The sequence below is a fragment of the Neltuma alba genome, unplaced genomic scaffold (assembly GCF_004799145.2).
Source record: "Neltuma alba isolate B1F8T4 unplaced genomic scaffold, ASM479914v2 tig00011331_pilon, whole genome shotgun sequence".
NCBI classification, from domain to species: Eukaryota; Viridiplantae; Streptophyta; class Magnoliopsida; order Fabales; family Fabaceae; genus Neltuma; species Neltuma alba.
Window position 1 is genome coordinate 134,885 of NW_021636036.1, and position 19,035 is coordinate 153,919.

The following is a 19,035-nucleotide window of genomic DNA, read 5'->3' on the forward strand; positions in this document are numbered from 1 at the left end:
CAACTCTAGTACAACATGACAAACCTACATCATAGTTAGTGCAACATGGTCCTGTTATGTCATGCAGACCAGTATCCGTGCAATATAGCCCCCCTATATCAAAAATACCAGTTCAAATGCAAATGGCTTTGTTACGTCATGTGCATCATTGCCAATGCAATATAGCCCTCCTATTTCAAATACACCAATTCCAGTGCATTTTATTAAAGCACTTGGCAGAGTAATATTGCTTTTAAAAAAAAAACAATTGGGGATAAATTTCTCATTACAAATTTAATTGGCAAATGATCTCTAGATAATTGATTGTACAAGAAAAGATTAGTTGTACGTAAAGGAAAGTAAGTTGCACAAAAAAAATATGATTTGCATAAAACATTATTTAGATATAAGGGATTAGTTTGCATATAAAGAAGATGACTTGCACATAAGAGAATTTTATTTGCATAAAAAGAAATTGAGTTGTATATCGCATAAAAAAAAGATTATTGCACAAAATATAAGATAAATTGCAAAATAGAAGTTAAGTTGCACAAAGTCCTTAGATTTCATTTGCTAATTAAATTTTTAATGAGAGATTTATTCCCAATTTTCTTTAAAAAAAAGTGGTGTAATAGTTCGTTATTTTCTTAATATTGCTTTTATTTTTTCCCCCTTGAAAACAGCATTTAAATACTGTGCTATGTATCATGGTTTGTCTCTTTGAAGGTTTGAAGTCAGAAGACAATGTTTAAATGCTGCCCTATGTAATAGTTTATTATTTTTATAAAAAAAAGATGTAAAACACTACGTTCTATATAAATGGATGCTCAATGGAGAGGCTGGTCAATGAAGAGGTTCCGCGCCGGTACCCTAACCTATTGTTCCTCCCAATGCTCTTCTTGCCATTTTCATAACTTTCATAGATGGTGGAAATTGATTGTGAATTAGCGTTAACAATTTATTTCAAATATTTATTCATTGTGTTGAAAGAGTTTGAATTTCCTTAATTAATATTACCCCCAATCTTAATATAAGAGTTCGTTTGACTTTTATTTTGGTTCTAAATATAGGATTCTAATTTATTTCGTCTATCATATTTATCCATTTTTTTCCAATGTAGTCCTTATACTAATAGTAGTTATAGCCAACATCCTTGATTAATAAGGATACTTTAAAAAAGACAACACATATTTATTACAAATAACTAACTTAACTAATTTTCTTAATCTAGCTTAGTTAGCTATATTAAGGACTAGAGGTAGTAGATAATTTTATTGTTAAACCAATGTTAAACTTCCCATACCTCTATTTATAATTGTGTTTGAATTAGGTTTTATACAATTTTTGGACCCAAAGAAATATATCATATAATTGTTTTTGATTGGGTATTTGGGTAATTAAAAATAATTTATAGCATATGAAGTGGAATGTTTGGGTGAAAATTGAACCATAGTTTTAAAAGTTATTTTATGATATACAAAGTAAGTATATGATGAGTTTTGTCTCGATTTGTATGAAAATACTTTTTAAAAGTGCTTTTGGGTTAAATCAAACACCACTAAGTATATGAGAAGAATTTTGTTTCGATTTATATGAAATCATGTTTTAAAAGCATTTTTTAGGTGAACTAAACACTCTCAAATTTCATCTCATATGACATCATTTTAAGTCCCTTTTACATGGAAGTTGTGCTCTCTCAAGTTCTCCATGCACCTTAGAGAGGCTTAAGTTTTTGAAAATAATTTTACATTATATGAGATAAGTATCAGTATCTAAGATGACTTGCGTAAAAGTGTTTCTAAGAAACTAATAATGACACCAAGGGTATTTATATTAGTTTTTCATAAGTGATATTACAGTAAACACATATAAAAGAGGTTTCTTCACTACAAGAAAAGAAAAAAGAAAATTAGTGATAAAATTCAGTGACTAATAATATTTCAGTTTGCATGAAATATATTATGTGATTCTAATCTTCCTTGTACAACTTAGGGAGGTGACTTCCCAATATGAAAAGTGTTGTTAGGCCAGTTTACATATCTTAGGGACATGCTTCCATCTCAAACATGTCTCTTTCAAAACTTGGAAAACCTTCTGTATCATTTTACTCCCTAAAGGTATCATCAAGCTTCCAATATTTTAGAGAAGGATTCGTGGGCTTAACTTAAATATAGGATTTAGAGTGGGTTGTTAATTCTATAACTTATTTACACAACTTTTGGCTCCAAAAGCATTGTTAAGACGGGTCCATTGCTGTTCATTCTTTGACAACAGATTGAACTCATCCTCACCACTTTTCATGGTTACCATTGATTTCAAATTAAGATGAGTAAACATTATTTCGTTAGAAGACCCAATCAAAAGCCAGGGAAAACAGAAAAAAAAAAAACTGCACAAAGGATAAAACTTCGATTAAGTTCCTTGCAAGTTGCAATCGTTATATTAATTTTTTTTTAAAAATTATACTTTGTTAAGTGTCCCATTTTTTATATAGTAATTTAATTATAAATTTTATATGAAAAAAATAAGACATATGTTATGAGCGATTGAAGAATTAGCTAGACATATATAACAGTTATTAGAAATTTAAAGAGGGAGGGAGGTGCTGTGAACAAACACCAGCACCAGACGAGACTCAACACCCATCACTCTTGAGAGAAGACTCTGGAAAGGGACTTTTTCCAAAGACTAGCAACCATGAAAAATGCCACTTTCTCATCGAACAATGGGTGATATATGCGAGTCTCTCTGTGTCAAGTTTTTTTTTTTTTTGTGGCAAAAATATAATTTTAATCTTTTAATTTTATACAAGTTTTTAGTTTGATTTCTTAATGTAAAAAATATATGTTTAGTTTTTTAACTCTAAAATTGTTTAAAAAATGATGATATTGAGATTGTAAATATTAACAAAATGTTTTTAAATATTAATATATTAAGTTTAATTTTCAAAACAATCATGATTGTTACAAAAAAATATCATTTAAGATCAATAATTTTAGGATTGAAGAACTAAAAATATACGTTTTTAAGCTTAAGAGACTAAATTGAAACATTATATAAAGTTAAAGAAACAAATATATACTATTGCCTTCTTTTAATTAATGAAATATTTATATAATTACATACAATATAATAAAATGGATATAATTCAATTTAATTTATATATACTTCATATAAATATTTCATTAATTTCATTTTAATTAATGAAATATTTACATGAAGTTTTTTTTAGGGTTAATTAATCTTGTCAATTTTTCTGTGTAGGGGCCATCAAATGATGAGAAGTAAAGAAAGAGCACAAAAAAACTCCACATATTATCATCAACTACGTTTCCTTTTTATCATCCACACACATCAACCCAGAAAGACTATATATGCCTCTCTCATAATTGAGTGAAAAAAAGGCCACATTATATATTTCAATGTCACGTATAATTAATCCATAACACATGAGCTACTTGAAAGACTTGCTTTGATTATAAATACAATATCTCAATATTGCAATTCATTTTGTCTCCTAAAATTATAATTTCCCCCAAACTATTCTTATTTATTGATTAAACATATTAAGGAAATATTTTCATATAAGCGTAGTTTAGTTTTCATGGCAAATAATTAAATGGACATATTGAAAAAAATAACACACATTTTTTTATAGATAATTAATTTAATTAATTTTTTAATATTCATAAATGAGTTATTTAACTTTTACAATTAAGAAGACTGACTAAAGGGAGTAATGTACAAGTTAAACATGCACTAAAATTTAAAATTTAAATAAAATTGGAAATTTCAGGGAACAACACTAGATGGAAGGATCTAGTATCTCATTACAGCATGGTGAATCAAAATTAGAAATTTTCATGATAGAGGTACTACATTTATTATTGGATAATACTTTGGATAAAATTGCTTTTAATAAGAGGATACCCTTGTGCCTGCCAAAAAAATTGATCACGATAGTGTATGATCCTACTTAATATTTTTTTAAAACTAAAAATTATTACATTTTTTTATGGGAGAGAATTAGCAGATCTCTGTTTTTCAGCTTTCCAGCTGAAACCAGAAACAAAGTCCGACACAAACACGACCATGATACCCTAAATTATTGCCTCCATTTTTTAAGCTATGGCTGCTCCATGCTCCACGTACGTACACGTATCCTCAAGAACAACTCAATCATAATATTCAATTACGTACCACCATTTTTGTGGACGACACACCCAGATTTTTAAATCACCTCTCCACCTTTTCATATTTGTGTTTTTGCCTATATATACACACACACTCACAATAAACAGAAATCATCGAGAAAGAAATTAAACCAGAAACTAATTATAACACCATGGGCTACCCCACCGCCGACGCCGTCACTGGAGTTGAGTGCCACAAACAGGTCCGATCATGGAGGCTCTTACGTTCTCTCATCCAAGTCCTAATCCCCACCTGCAACTCTTCCTCCTTGTTGGACCAACGTCATCAATATCTAAACCCAGAAGCTGATCATAATCCCAGCTCAATGATCACGGCCTTGTCTTCGTCGTGTTCCTCTGTAATTTCCGGCACTATATTTGGATATCGCCATGGGAATGCCAACTTGTGTATTCAAGAGAAGCCGAGTTCACCAACCCCACTTCTTCTTCTTCACCTTCCGATTCCGACGACTGTGCTGGCAAGGCAAATGAGAGGAGGAACACTGAGAATGGTGTTACAGAGAGCAAGTATTACTCCAAGATCTTGCTGTTGTTGCAGTAGTAGGGTTTTATCGATCCCTCTCTGGGCTTTGTACTGCAACGGGAAGAAGCAAGGCTACGCAGTGAAGCGCAAGCCTGAGAGTGTGGACATGGAAGTTTTGAGGTTGACGCGGAAGGTTGTTGCAGGTGCTGGAATTATGACAGGGAAGAAGAAGAAGAGGAAGAAGAAGAAGCTGGATGGAGGAGAAGAAGAAGATGATGATGATGAAGTTCTGTATCTGAGAGCTAATTTTCGACGAGTTCGATCGGAATCTACCAATTGTGAATCTTTCCATTTAATCGATCCTGAGGGAAGCATTATTGGTGAGGAGCTTAGTGTTTTCTTTTTTGGATGAACTTATTGTTCTTCTAAATGATTCATGATTTAATTAATGTATTGAGTGGCACAATTTTATTTTGTGTGTCTCTCTTTGAAATTATATATTACCGATGTGAATTCCAGAAAGGAATTGAGTGATTCAAATTCAAGTGGCTTCTATTTTAATTTATAAATAGCTTTACTTTTTTTCTTTCCGAGAAAATTTTCCAGTTAAGGCTAATGGCTTCTGTTTTAATTTTATAATTAACTGTGACAATGTTGGAGACAAGGTCTGTTATATTTTATTGTCGTTTTCTCTAGTAAGAGACATTAAAATTTTCGTTTTGCAGAATGCAGAAAACTGTTTGGTGTGCATGTTACCTTTGGTTTTTAGCTAATTACAGCAAGATTTCCTCGACCATATCAATCCATATATATATCAATAAAAATATATAATTAATTATCTATGTATGATACAGTCTGATAATAATTTTTAACATTGCGCAATGTTAATTTGTTGTGACACTATAGAAGATCTTGTATATTATTTAAGATGATACTATCTTATGTCTCCATCATGATGGAGATCAAACGAAAATATTATTAGGATAACCGTGTGGATCAGATGATTTTCTTAACTAAAAATGACTACTACCTCCGGTTCTTAATATTGTATTTTTTATTTTTCTCTAAACTAATTTATTTCATTTATAAACTAATATATAATCTAATGATATACGCGTAAGTATTTTAGAGAGATCATGTAACATATGTTATATAATCAAGTAATTTTTTAGTTTTTTTAATTTTCTTAAATTAGTCAATTGGGTTTTATATTAAGTATCGAATCTAATATCTTGTAAAGTAGTTGGAATGTTTTTGTAGAGATAGCAGCCAAGTGTGTGTATATGATGTATATTAGCGCGTGTAAGAGAAATCTCCAACATGTGTGATTAGAAAGCTTCAATGTGTGCAATTAAGGAAGTTTCAACGATGTGTAAGAAAGATTCTAGCGTGATATGCGACTTTATTTTGTGTTTGTAATCAACAAGTTTTAAGGATACAATTGTAACATTGTTCAGAAAAACTCCGTTTCACACAAAAATTTCAGAACATGTATTCACATTTTCAAGGAAAACGTGCCTCTAAAATCATGTTAGCCATGCATAAATGTAAGTACTGCCTTCAGTTCTAATTATAAAACCTCATTTATAGTCTATAAACGAGGTATTATAATTGGCATAGAAGGTAATATATATTTTGATGAAAAATTTTCTGACTCGAGAGAAATATTTATGTTCCTATCAAGGGCATTTCGATCATCTGATTGTTGTCTGTAGACCTAGTCTTTAAAATTTTGCATTATTTATGATTAAAAGGTTTTAATGGGTTAACCCCAACGATTAGATCACTTGGTTAGGGTATATTCTAGCTTAACCACGAGTTTTGAGTTCGAGACGTGAGAATCCAACGTTTTGGGGGCTAGGACAAGGACCCAGCCTTAATAATTTCTGTCATGCCTCGATTTGGATTAGTCTGAACTCATTGTTATGTTTGAAAGATAATCTGGCTCAGGATACCGGGTGATTACACAAAAAAAGAAGAAGGTTTTAATGGTTTAGTGGCTAGCTATGTTTTTGTTTTTGTTTTTTTTTTTTTTGTGAGATAAGGGGTTGTGGGTTTAAATTCATATCGGCCATTTGTAATAGGGCTCCGATAACCATTGACGATGGCTAGACTGACAGCAATGGCTTCAATGCCGCCGGCAGTGGGTGGATGTAATTTTAATATAGGGAAAAATAAAAAGCATTTTAGTAATTGTGTTTGGAAACTTAATTATAATAAAGGGACTTTAATTAAGACTTCAATGATGGAATGACTTATTCTAATTTCTAAGGGACTCCGGAGTAATTTACTTTTAGTAATAATAGATGGGACCACAGCTACGTCATTAAATATATAGATTGTGTTCAAGTGTTTTTTTAACAATGGTACACCTGCCGTGGGCTCAAGCAAGTCCTAAAAAGATTGTCTCTTGCCGGGCTTTATTTTACCAACCCGCCTCGTCAAGAGACCTGCCAACCTCTGTCTTTATTTTAAAATTTTATATATTTTTTAAAATTTTTTAATTAAATTATAAATTTTTACAGATCAAATTTTTCATATTTTTATATAATTATATAATTAAATTAGTTTCACAAGTTGAAATATAAACATATAATTCATTATTAATTGTTGGGTAAAATAATTAAAAAAAATGAGAAATCAAATTTATAATTAAAGTTTTTAACAAAATACAAAATTATATGTAAATTAAGTAAAAATGATAACTTTTTCTTACCAAAATAAAAATAAAAATTTTTAAAAAATAAAAAACAAGTTAGCAGGTTGGCAAGCTAACCTGTGGTAGACTGTGAGTTGGCGGATGCGGGTTGCAAAGAACCGCATCAAAATGATTTCTATTTTCTTCAATCCAATCCGTCACCTTATGGTACGTTGGCCGGTTGACTACCGGCTCTAGGTACATGTGCTGTGCAATAATATTTATAATGTGGCGTTAGTGGTCTGTCTTTTTTTTTTTTTTCCCTTTTTTGACATATACAGGTATGTTTTTTAAATTGGAGGTGATGTATTTGAGACATCTTCAAATATTGTGGCATTTCTCCTACTAGAGATTTGAATATTGGTCCATTATATTGTGAGTGACTAATCTTGTTTTTGTTTGTTTTAAGATCCAATTCCTTTAATGATTAGTGGTCTATTTCTTTACATTTGCGCGCATTATATATATATAGGTTAAGGTGCATCTAGTATCCCGAAATATTTTTTTGGGTGCATCTAACATTTTAAAATATTTTGTGGTGCATCAGCACTCTGAAAATTTTTTTTAGATGTGGCCAACACTGTGAAATATTTTTTGATGCATTCAGTACCTCAAAGTATTTTTTAAATGCGTTCAGCATCTAAAAATATTTTTTAGTACTAGACTAGCATGAAGGAAAAAAAATTTCATAATGCTAGACACATCTAAAAAATATTTTGAGATGCTAGATGCACTATAAAATATTTTAATATGCTAATTGTACTTCGAAAAATATTTTAGAGCACTGAATTCAATACTATTATTATCATCATCGATCTGCGATACACACAACCTCCGAGTTGCAAGCCCAGCTATATATCTATACCAACCTGTCTCTAGTACCATGTTATCTTTCATTACTTCTTTGAATTCCTTCTCCCCTGATTCTGCTTCCTTTTTTGGCCACTTATCCATACACATACACACATATAAGAATTGTGTCAGTCTACGTCGTTGCGTACAACATGCAGTTTTAGAATCTAAATGGATACTAAAAGTAGCTAATGAAATGTGGTGAATTGCTAAACAAAAGTTGCTAATAACCTTAAAAAAGGGCCTTTTTAATTGCCAAACAAAAATTATTAATAGCTAATAAAATGTAATGAATAACCTACACAAGTTGTAAATAGCATGAAAGAGTGACCATGTTATTTGCTAAACAAACTTGTAAATAGCTAATAAAATATAGTTAATATTTATATAAAAATCGTAAATGACTTGAAAGATTGACCTTATTACTTACTAAGCAAAAGTTGTCAATATCTACTGAAATGTAGCCAACACTTGTACAAAAATTATAAATAATCTAAAAGAGTGGCCTTTACTTGCTAAACGAAGCTCGTTAACAATTAATAAAATATAATTAATATCTATATAAAAGTTGTGAATAACCTCAGTAAGGAGTCAACGTTTTTTTTTTCTTTTTTTTTTGCTTGATGAAATTTTGTGGCTCCATAGTTACTTTTAAATTTACGATGCAAGTGGTTCACCACTGACTACTGGCCACCGGCAGGATCTCCCGAAAGGAGGCTCTTGACTTTCTTCTTCTTTTTTTTCTTTTTTTTAAATATGTAGATATTTTTGTTTTTTTCTTCACTTGAATTTCAAAAACTTGCTAATTTCAAGGGGTCATTTTCCCTGTATATATATTTGGGTCAAATTCTATATAAATAAAGGGGCAGAATTTAGTGGAAGTAGGGGCAGGATTGGTGCTTTGGTACGAGGTACCTCATTAAGTAGTTCTAGTTGACCCACTAAACTCATATGAAATCTGGAAAATTAGTTGCACTTCTCATAATAAGTTAATCATACCATATTTTGGTACCAACTTTATGTACTACCTCCGGTCCTAATTATAAGAACCAGTTGACTAATTTGAGGATATTAAGAAAGTAAGTTGAGTTAGTTATTTGTCCTAAATAGGTATTGTTTTTCCTAAAATATCCTTACTAATCAAGTATATTGACTAGAACTATCATTATTAGAAGGGTTACTTTGAAAATAAAATGTATAAATATGAGAGACAAAGTAAATTGGGGTCTTATATTTAGGACTAAAATAAAAGTCAAACAGGGTCTTCTATTAAAAACCGGAGGTAGTATTTTATAATGATGGTTCTACACCAATCATTTTGTCGTATATATCTTGAGTCAAACCAGTATATTATTTTTTTTAAAAAAAATTTTGCTTCCTTGGAATTATTTTACTCACTCAGAATACATTAATCAGTATAGGAGTAGAAATTGAAAAATATTTCTTAAAATTATAAGATGTCCTATATTTGAGACCATCAGTGGGTTATTAAAAAAATTGTTCACATATCCATTTTCACAAAATCTGAAATAAACATGATCCATTTTGTAAATACCAAATATTACTCCTTATAGAATTAAATACAAAACATATTTAATTAATTTATGAAGATTAAAAAAAGGGAAGAATTGCAATCAAGTCCCACATAAGAGAAATAACTACTAAAAAGTCTAATAACAACCTGAGCAGCCTGCAATAACAAGTTATAGAGTGGAAAATAACAATCTTTAGGAGTTGTTTTGTAATTTTTTTCTTACATGGGATCTCATTGTAATTCTTCCTTAAAAAAATCAATTAAATTGGTTATATTCCATTATTATGTAAAATTGTGTATTAATTCTCTTAAAATATCCCTTTATTAAATGTGAGAGACGAGGATGAGAAAAATCATGAAATTAACTAAAGCAATATAAAAACTATTGAAAAAATGCTATGTATGTTTTTTCGTAACTTTCATAGATATTTTCATTCGAAATATTGATATATTGAATACACGTTGATTATTTTGAAATTTAAAAAGAAAAAATCTTCACCTAAAGGACCCTGAAATTCGTCAAGAGAATAAAATACTAATCGTTAGTTAATACAATGTTTGTTTCAAGAGGACTATTAGACAAGAAGGCAAATGGAACGAGGCGGGGAAGAAAGCACTACCTAACCGTCTAGAGTGGTATGGTAGTTGGAGATAACTAACAGAATCACAGTTCACTCTTCAGTCTTCCCTTTCTTTCATTTCCCTCTCCATTCCAAATCTCCAATCCAAACTCTAACCCCCAATATGCTCTTTCTTCTCAATCCATTTCCCATCAGTGCCCTTTTGCCACATTCCAATTCTTTCTTCTTCTTCTTCTTCTTTCATACAATCCCCACATGCTTCCCCGCTCTATTAGACAAACCCTTATCGAAAAATCCAATGCTTCGAGCAAACAACGCTTTCCCCGCTCCGTTTTGGGATTTTTCCGCCGCCTCTTCACTGCAAGTATGGTTCAACCCTTCTTCCCTGTTCTTTTCGTTCCTCCTTTTAATTCTTTCTTCTCATTGTTTGGTTTTGTGTGGAATGACAAGACTGGAGGGAGCGAGAGAGAAGTGCATTTTTAATTTTTCACTTTTTCTTTGAATTTAAAACCTATTGTGTTCGCTTGCAGAGAAAGCTGATGGGGGCTCGAGGACAGAGGAAGAAGAAAGAGTTTACTCATGGTTATATGCTTTGGCTCGCTCTGAAAAAAACTTGGTCTTTGAGTACGTTCGTTCCACTGAAAGAGGTAGGTACATGTTGAATTTCGCCTAATGCATTTCAATTGTTCTCTCTTGCTTGTAATATAAAACAAGTCGGAGCATCGAGTTAAAGCCTCTGTTAATCCAATTTAGTCGCTCAATGAAGAAGTTGTTTGGTTGGGTGCACGCAGGCTTAAGTTTCTCTGAAGCAGAGAGGAGACTGAAGGAAAATGGACCAAATGTTCTGCGTGAGCGTACTTATCCAAGATGGTGGCATCTTCTATGGAGTGCACTTTTTCATCCTTTCAATATCATTCTGATTGTCTTGTCATCCTTGTCCTTCATAACCAGTGACATTTCAAATGGTAGTATCATGCTCACGCTTGTTTTCATCAGTGTCTCCCTTCGTTTCTGTCAGGTGACTTCTACATTCATTTGTTGGTCGAATGCTTATCTTCTCTTCCTTTCTATTCTTGGTATTGAATTCCCACGTCACTTATAGGAGTACAGCAGTTCAAAAGCAGCCATGAAGCTTTCGGAATTTCTAAGATACCCAATAAAAGTTCAAAGATGTGCGGGCAGAGTTGTGCAGCAAGAATTAGTAGTTCAAGTTGATCAGAGGGATATAGTTCCTGGTGACATCGTGATTTTTGAAGCTGGGGACCTCTTTCCCGGAGATGTCAGATTGTTATCTTCCAAAAATCTTGTTGTAAGGTATTTTAACTGAGATTCCTTTTCCTTTTTTAGTTCTTTTACAGTAGTGATAAGTTCTTTTAATGACTTTCCTTCTATTTTTAACAGCCAGTCCTCACTAACTGGGGAATCTTGGACGACTGATAAAACTGCCGATGTCAGAGAAAGTCTAAGCACTCCTTTGCTAGAATTAAAAAACATTTGCTTCATGGTGAGTAAGTGTAATTCATATGTGCTGTTTCAAAGGAAAGTTTTTTCTCTAAACAAAAACTCCATGACTAGTTCCCATAAGCAACCGTATGAATAGTTCACATGAATAATGGAGCGTCTAGAAATTTATTTTTCTTCTTTGGTGAGGAAAATTTCCTGTACATCTTAAACAGCCATATTTCAGAACTGACGAACATTATTGCATTGAACAAATAAGAATCTCAATCTGTATCGCCAGATTTCCTCTTTCTTCCCCTTTCAATTTACAGAGTTTGTCGTGTTGTAAACGAACCTTCTGGCAATCATTTATAATCTATATAGTCTTTAATCTAAAATACATATATATAGGAAGCCAGTTTGTGTATTTTGGCTTATGAGTAGTGCTCTAACTTGAAATATTTGGTTTATATTGGGCTTTGTGATTTACCATCTTCTTCCACTATCTTGGTCTTATTTTTATTGTTTAATTTAGTTTAATCTCGCAGGACCCACAGGCTTATCAAATCAATTAATGATTTGAGCAATTTTAGCCTTTATATATTTACTTTGCACGACCAAAACCCCTCGAACAATGCACAAGATAGAATTCTAGTAAATTAGAAATTTCGTTTGGAAATTACAGTTTTATGATCATTACAGGACACAAAAGGTGGAAATATTTTGAGGTATCATAGGGGGATGATGTAATTACTGTCATTGTTTAGCTTCACAGGAAAATTCAGCTTCAACAATGACCTCATGAGTTTCCTTACTTCCCTAAACTCGTATTTAGTGGCAGGTTTATTTCATATGACTAGTGAAACAACAGCTCATTTATATCCACTTAGCCATTAACAATCTTAAGCAGTTGGATATTTTGTCTAATGCCACGCAAACTGATTGATTTCAGTCAATGACAAAAGGATCCAAATTTGAGTCAGATTTTCCATTACTAAGTATTCTGTGGCCTTTGATGTTGAGATTTTCTATTACAAAAGGATTCAAAAGTAGTTTTTCAGATTGTGAGTGAGAACTGATTGGTTCACAACTATTACAGGGCACAAACGTGGTATCTGGAAATGGGACTGGCCTAGTTATATCTACCGGATCTTATACATACATGAACACCATGTTCTCAAAGATTGGGAAGAAGAAGCCACCAGATGAATTTGAATATGGTCTACGCTGGATATTTTATGTGCTTATGTCTATTATGCTAGTGGTCGTGACAGTCATATTTATAGCAGATTACTCTACATCAAATAATTTGAGCACAAGTATTCTTTTTGCCATCTCTGTGGCATCTGCCCTCACTCCTCAAATGCTCCCCCTCATCGTCAACACTTGCCTTGCAAAAGGAGCACTCGCCATGGCTCGAGACCGATGTATAGTCAAAAGCTTAGCATCAATACGCAACATGGGATCCATGTAAGTTTGTTTACATCAGTTTCATTTTGTTGGAAATTAGCAAAAATTTTTGATAAGTACTTCAATTATTTTGTTGCAGGGATATCCTATGTATTGACAAGACAGGTACACTGACAATGAACCGCGCCATTATGGTAAATCATCTTGACTGCCAGGGAATAACGCAGGAGAAAGTTCTACGCTTTGCATTCTTCAATTCTTACTTCAAGACAGATCAGAAGTATCCTCTGGATGATGCCATATTGGCTTTTGTATATTCAAATGGATTCAGATTTCAGCCCTCAAAATGGAGGAAAATAGATGAGATCCCTTTTGATTTCATACGTAGAAGAGTATCCGTCATTGTAGAAACAGAGTCGCGTATTGAAGACGGACAGTCTCAGTTATCTGGCAGGTTTATGGTAACTAAAGGGGCATTGGAGGAAGTAATGAGAGTTTGTTCTTTCATTGAGAACTTCAATAGCAACGAAGTTTCCAAGTTCTCTGCAGACGATTATAACAGAATTTTATCCTTGGCGGAAGGATTGAGCGATGAAGGATTAAGAATTATAGGAGTAGCTATAAAGAAGCTAGAAATGGTGCGTCTTCTATTCTCTTAATTGTTATTTTGTTTCATTCTCAGGATTTTGTTTTCATGTTGGGCCCTGATGAGGGAGAAGCTCTTCCAATATGATGCCTAGCCTAAGGAATACTGAGTTACTTACCATTCAACCATCTGCTTGTGGTTCCTTATCTGGGATTTTGAATTAACTACAATTGAAAGAAGGCTTGCATACATTATGTTGAAATTGGCCGGAGTCACATGCACAATATCTTGGCATATAAGACAAGTAATATCCTAATTGATATAGCTAGTTCGGCATTTTGTGTGGCAAGCTAGTTTGTTATCTTAATCGTTCAACATATGCTTTACTACTTCTGCCTCTGTGACAATGTCAGTTTATCCATCTTTTTTCAGCAAACGGGCGAAACGAGTACCGGAAGTAAGAGCAGCGAAGAAAATGTTGAGACGGACATGGTTTTCCTTGGTGTCATAACGTTCTATGACCCTCCCAAGGACTCGGCAGAACAAGCACTGTGGCGCTTAGCAGAGAAAGGAGTCAAAGCAAAAGTTTTGACTGGTGACTCACTTTCCTTAGCCAAGAGGGTATGCAGGGAAGTAGGCATCAGAACTACCCATGTAATCACAGGGCCTGAGCTAGACAGGCTAGACCAAGAAACTTTCCATGAGACCGTCAAAAGGGCCACAGTCTTAGCTAGGCTAACCCCGATTCAGAAACTGCGTGTAGTCCAGTCCCTACAGACAATGGGAAACCACGTTGTTGGGTTCCTGGGAGATGGTATTAACGACTCACTTGCCCTTGATGCCGCCAATGTAAGCATCTCAGTGGACTCAGGTGTAGCGATTGCCAAGGACATGGCAGATATTATACTGCTTGAGAAAGATCTTAATGTTCTTGTGGCAGGAGTAGAACACGGTAGACTCACTTTTGGAAACACAATGAAATACATCAAAACATCAGTTATTGCTAACATAGGAAGTGTGCTTTCGCTGCTCATAGCAACCTTGGTGCTTAAATTTGAGCCTGTGACTTCAAGGCAGCTTCTTACTCAGAATTTCCTGTATAGTGTAGGACAGATCGCTATTCCATGGGATAAGATGGAGGAAGATTATGTGAAGACTCCTAAGAAATGGTCAGAAAGAGCATTGCCTATGTTCATATTGTGGAATAATCCTGTGTGCACTGTATGTGATGTTGGGACTCTTTTGTTTATTTTTTTCTACTACAAGGCTTTTGGGGATCAAAAGTTTTGCCATTCAGCTTGGTTTGTTGAGGGGTTGCTGATGCAGACTCTGATTATCCACTTGATACGCACTGAGAAAATTCCATTTGTACAGGACATAGCTTCGTGGCCTGTGATTTGTTCCACCGTTGTGATTTCCTCCATTGGAATTGCTCTTCCATTCACACCCATTGGAGAAGTCATGGGACTCACTGGTCTACCTCTGTCGTATTTTGGGTTTTTGGTTGTTCTTTATCTGGTTTATTTCATAATTGGCCAGGTGGTCAAGAGAATTTACATATTGGTTTATAAAAGATGGCTTTGACTATCAACATTGGATCTCCCATTGCTATTCTGTGTGATGTTTCCACAGAATATCGTTGGAGGGGGGGGAAATGGAAAAAGGAAAAAGAACCAATTTTTCATATGGCTTTAGTATTAATTTTAATGCTTGACTAAATTTCTCTCTTGGACACGTTAAGTAGATTAAGACGTCCTATCAAATTAGCGTGCAACTTGGGAAGGCAAGACTATGCTTTGGTGTTATTGCCTGTTCTATGAGGAAAGTGGCCTGTCTTCACTTGGCAAAGAGACCACCGTAATTATAGTCTCTTGGATTGATCTTAATGATTGAGATTTATTAATTTTTTTAAGAAAATATAAATTAATATGCATCATTAAAATTTAATATGGGTAAAAATACACCTTGGTCCTCTAATTGTATACAAAGTTTTGGTTTGATTATTTAATTTTAAAAAATAAAGTACATTTTCAATTATTTAATTCTTTTGTAACAAGCATTGTTATTTTGAAAGTGCACACTAAAATATTACTCATCCGGTTGTTAATGTAAGACATAGTTAACCAATTTGAATAAATTAAGGATGCTAATTAGATTAGTTAATGTGGTATGTTTTTCTTCTAAAACACTTTAAATATCCTACTTAATTTTCTCACTCTATCTCTTACTTGATTATTGTTAAGGAAATATCAATAGAGTTAATTTTGAAAAAAAATTTGATAAATATATGAAATAGATCTTACATATAAACTCTTTTATTAGGTTTTATACTATAGAACGGAAGAATACTTTTTAGATTGTTTTGTCAACATTTAAAATTACAATTTCAACATCAGCATTTTTATTAATAATGAAACCTATATTGTAACTGCTCATGATTATTTTAGCCCGTTAATCTTATAATATGCTAACTTGAACAATTCTTGTTCATTACATCTCTTTCCGACTGCCCGCCTGTAGGAGGTACTTTGTTTATCGCATTAGAGGTCAATACTAAGCCTATAGTATCAACCGTGTTAACCTTAGCACGGAAGTTCTTCAAGAAGATAATGCTCGCAACTTCTCTCTAGATCTAGTTGTGGTTGAGGCTTCAGCCTTTTTTCTTTTTTCTTTTTTCTTTTTTTTAATACAAGAGGCTCCAACCATTAATGGGTAAAATTACTACTTCCGGTCCTAATTATAAGACTTCGGTATTACAAACGGAATCTTATAATTAGGATTGAAAATAGTATTATTGAACTTAAACCTAACATTTAGTGCGGAAGAGCAATGAAGACTAATGGAAAGAGTTTAAGCCGAACTCAACTGTACAATGACTAACGGTCTCTTCTGAGAAAGCGAAGCAAAACTGAAACATCTCTCTGAGTTCTGAAGGGAATGCAGAGATTCTTACATACACACGAATTAATTTGCCATGAACATATCTAACTACCTGGAAAAGCTGGGCAAACTAACATCCAACTAACTTTTATGCAAGACCCAGAATTTCAAGGATTTGGTGGGTCAATCCACAATACATGCATAGTACTTTAACAGAGGAGAAATACTTGAGCTCTGGCTCTGTACTCTCTACTCTGAATTCCTCCTTCTGTATATGATTGAGGTATATATATGGCATGGAGAAGATAGATCCCGGAGCGTCCAATCTTAAAACGAGTGTAGAGAATAAGAATTCAGCTCCTGATTTGGTGCTTCAAACGTAGAAGGATAAGAATGTACTGAAACTGATCTACTCACTCTCCTCATCTTCTCAGAATTACCCAAATTTTTATCTGAAACTTCACCTTCTGCTCCCTCTTCAGCAGCTGGCACAATCCCAGAATCACCATCTTCAAGCCTCAATTCACTACTCTCACCTTCTCCAACCTGAGAACTGCCTACCCCACCACTACTATCCGAGTTCTCCGCACGGGTCTCGCCGGCGACGTTGAGTTCAGGCACAGTCACGGCGGCGCTTACCTCTCTTCCGGAAGTCTCACGAACTATCGGAGCACGACACAAGGGGCAATTCTTACGCGATCTCAACCACGTATCTATGCACTGAGCGTGAAAAGCGTGGCTGCATTTAGGTAACAGACGGAGGCTCTCGTCTTCTTGAAACTCACCTAAACATACAGAGCACTCTGTTCCTTCCACTAATCCATCGTCTTTTCTGTATTTGAAGACTGCGATTGAATCTATAACGGATTGTTGGAGACCGACGGTGTTGATGAACCAGATCGGATGCATAATCGGCGGTCCATCGTCATCAGAGAACGCGGAATCTCCGCGAATATCAAACAGTATCGGTGGGTTGTTTCTCCTATTGTAATATCTCCTCGAAAAGTACCTTCCCAAAAATTTTAGCACAACGAAAAAAAGGAGAAGCATACCAAATATGGAAGCCACGGCGGCCATCACGACTTGAAGAACATGAATTTGACCAAGGTTATGACCAACTTCGACGGACAAGAATGGCCCATGGGACTGCGAGAGCGGATCCGGCGATTGAAGAGGGGAAGGAAATGGACTGCATTTTCTTCCACAAGCCATGGAAGTACAGTTGAATGGTGTAAATGGCGCAGTTACAGGAAACAGAGGAAGAGGAAGAGACGATCAGTGAGAAAAATTGAACTTTTGCAGTGAAGGGGAAAAATAAATATGAACCCATTATATTTTTTTTTGGGTGACAATGAACCCATTATTTTGCTCAAAAACAATGTGAACCCGTTACACTACATTCCAAAAAAAAAAAATTCGGGGGAATATGGAAATTTATTGGAAGCTTGTTTGATAAATCCTTGATTGATAGCACTTGTTTCTATTTACAAGTGCCCAACAATAAATATATTAAATTGATAATTGTTTTTACATTTATCCTTATTAAAAAAATATTAAAAATATGTTTTATATTTGTTTGTTTAGATCAACCAAGGTAAAATTGAAAAAAAAATTCACTAATTATAAGTGACTTATATTTAGTAACAAATTTTTTTTTATAAATGACTTATAAATTTTTTTTTAAAAAAAGTGATATTGATAGGGATTAAGGAGGAGAGCGTGTGGACAAGTAACTAGGGGGCATTACTTGGGTCGCTTTCATGGCTGAATTCTTCTTGCGTGAGAAGACTAAGATGAGTTCCAATTGGAATTGGGAGTCTCTTTTTCCACAGCTACAATCCCAGTCAATGGACCTTAATGGAGTCGTTTACGCGTTAATTTTCACCTTTCCCTTTAGTTCCATCAACCATAAAGGATCCACAATTTCCAAATCCTTTCATCGTATCTTACCAATTTCACGTTGCACCACAACAAGATGGGTTCTAATTGGTCATTCATATAGCGAGGTAAGATATCTGATTTCCCATTACTCCTCTAATCTTATTTATAAAGCAGAAAGAGAGAATATTTTTTTATCATAAAATACTAAAAGAAATTTTTTGTATGAATATATTATTTTACCCTTCATTAATTATTATGTTAACTTTGTTTACGTAAGACATAATATATATTAAACAAGGATAAATTGTTGAATTTAAAATAAGAATTAATGAAATTTAAAGTTTTCTTTGATCTTGTGAAACATGTTAAAAGTGAGTTATAAATAGAATCAGAAGAGTATCTTGGTTCGCAACTAAACCGTGAAATATTTTATACAAGGGAGAATAAATAATAACAAAAAAAAAACCATAAACAATAGGATTGAAATATTACATGATTTAAAATATCTATGAGGTAT

General features: G+C 33.5%; 3 protein-coding genes across 3 annotated transcripts; 2 read left to right on the forward strand and 1 right to left on the reverse strand.

The window, feature by feature from the left end:
- Positions 1 to 4,324: 4,324 nt before the first annotated feature.
- Positions 4,325 to 5,425, forward strand: LOC114712054 (protein MIZU-KUSSEI 1-like). The gene is made up of 2 exons (XM_028896505.1): positions 4,325 to 4,859; positions 5,382 to 5,425. Exons 1-2 carry the CDS (start codon positions 4,325 to 4,327, stop codon positions 5,423 to 5,425), a joined length of 579 nt encoding a protein of 192 aa, XP_028752338.1.
- Positions 5,426 to 10,473: 5,048 nt separating this feature from the next.
- LOC114712050 (magnesium-transporting ATPase, P-type 1) lies at positions 10,474 to 15,408 on the forward strand. Its single transcript, XM_028896500.1, has 8 exons — positions 10,474 to 10,685; positions 10,852 to 10,968; positions 11,113 to 11,339; positions 11,424 to 11,635; positions 11,723 to 11,825; positions 12,861 to 13,231; positions 13,311 to 13,809; positions 14,190 to 15,408. The coding sequence occupies exons 1-8, from the start codon at positions 10,577 to 10,579 to the stop codon at positions 15,339 to 15,341; spliced, it is 2,790 nt and encodes a 929-aa protein (XP_028752333.1). The 5' UTR covers positions 10,474 to 10,576; the 3' UTR covers positions 15,342 to 15,408.
- A 1,313-nt stretch (positions 15,409 to 16,721) lies between these two features.
- LOC114712051 (RING-H2 finger protein ATL54-like) lies at positions 16,722 to 17,930 on the reverse strand. The gene has a single exon (XM_028896501.1). The coding sequence runs from the start codon at positions 17,847 to 17,849 to the stop codon at positions 16,965 to 16,967; it is 885 nt and encodes a 294-aa protein (XP_028752334.1). The 5' UTR covers positions 17,850 to 17,930; the 3' UTR covers positions 16,722 to 16,964.
- Positions 17,931 to 19,035: the final 1,105 nt, after the last annotated feature.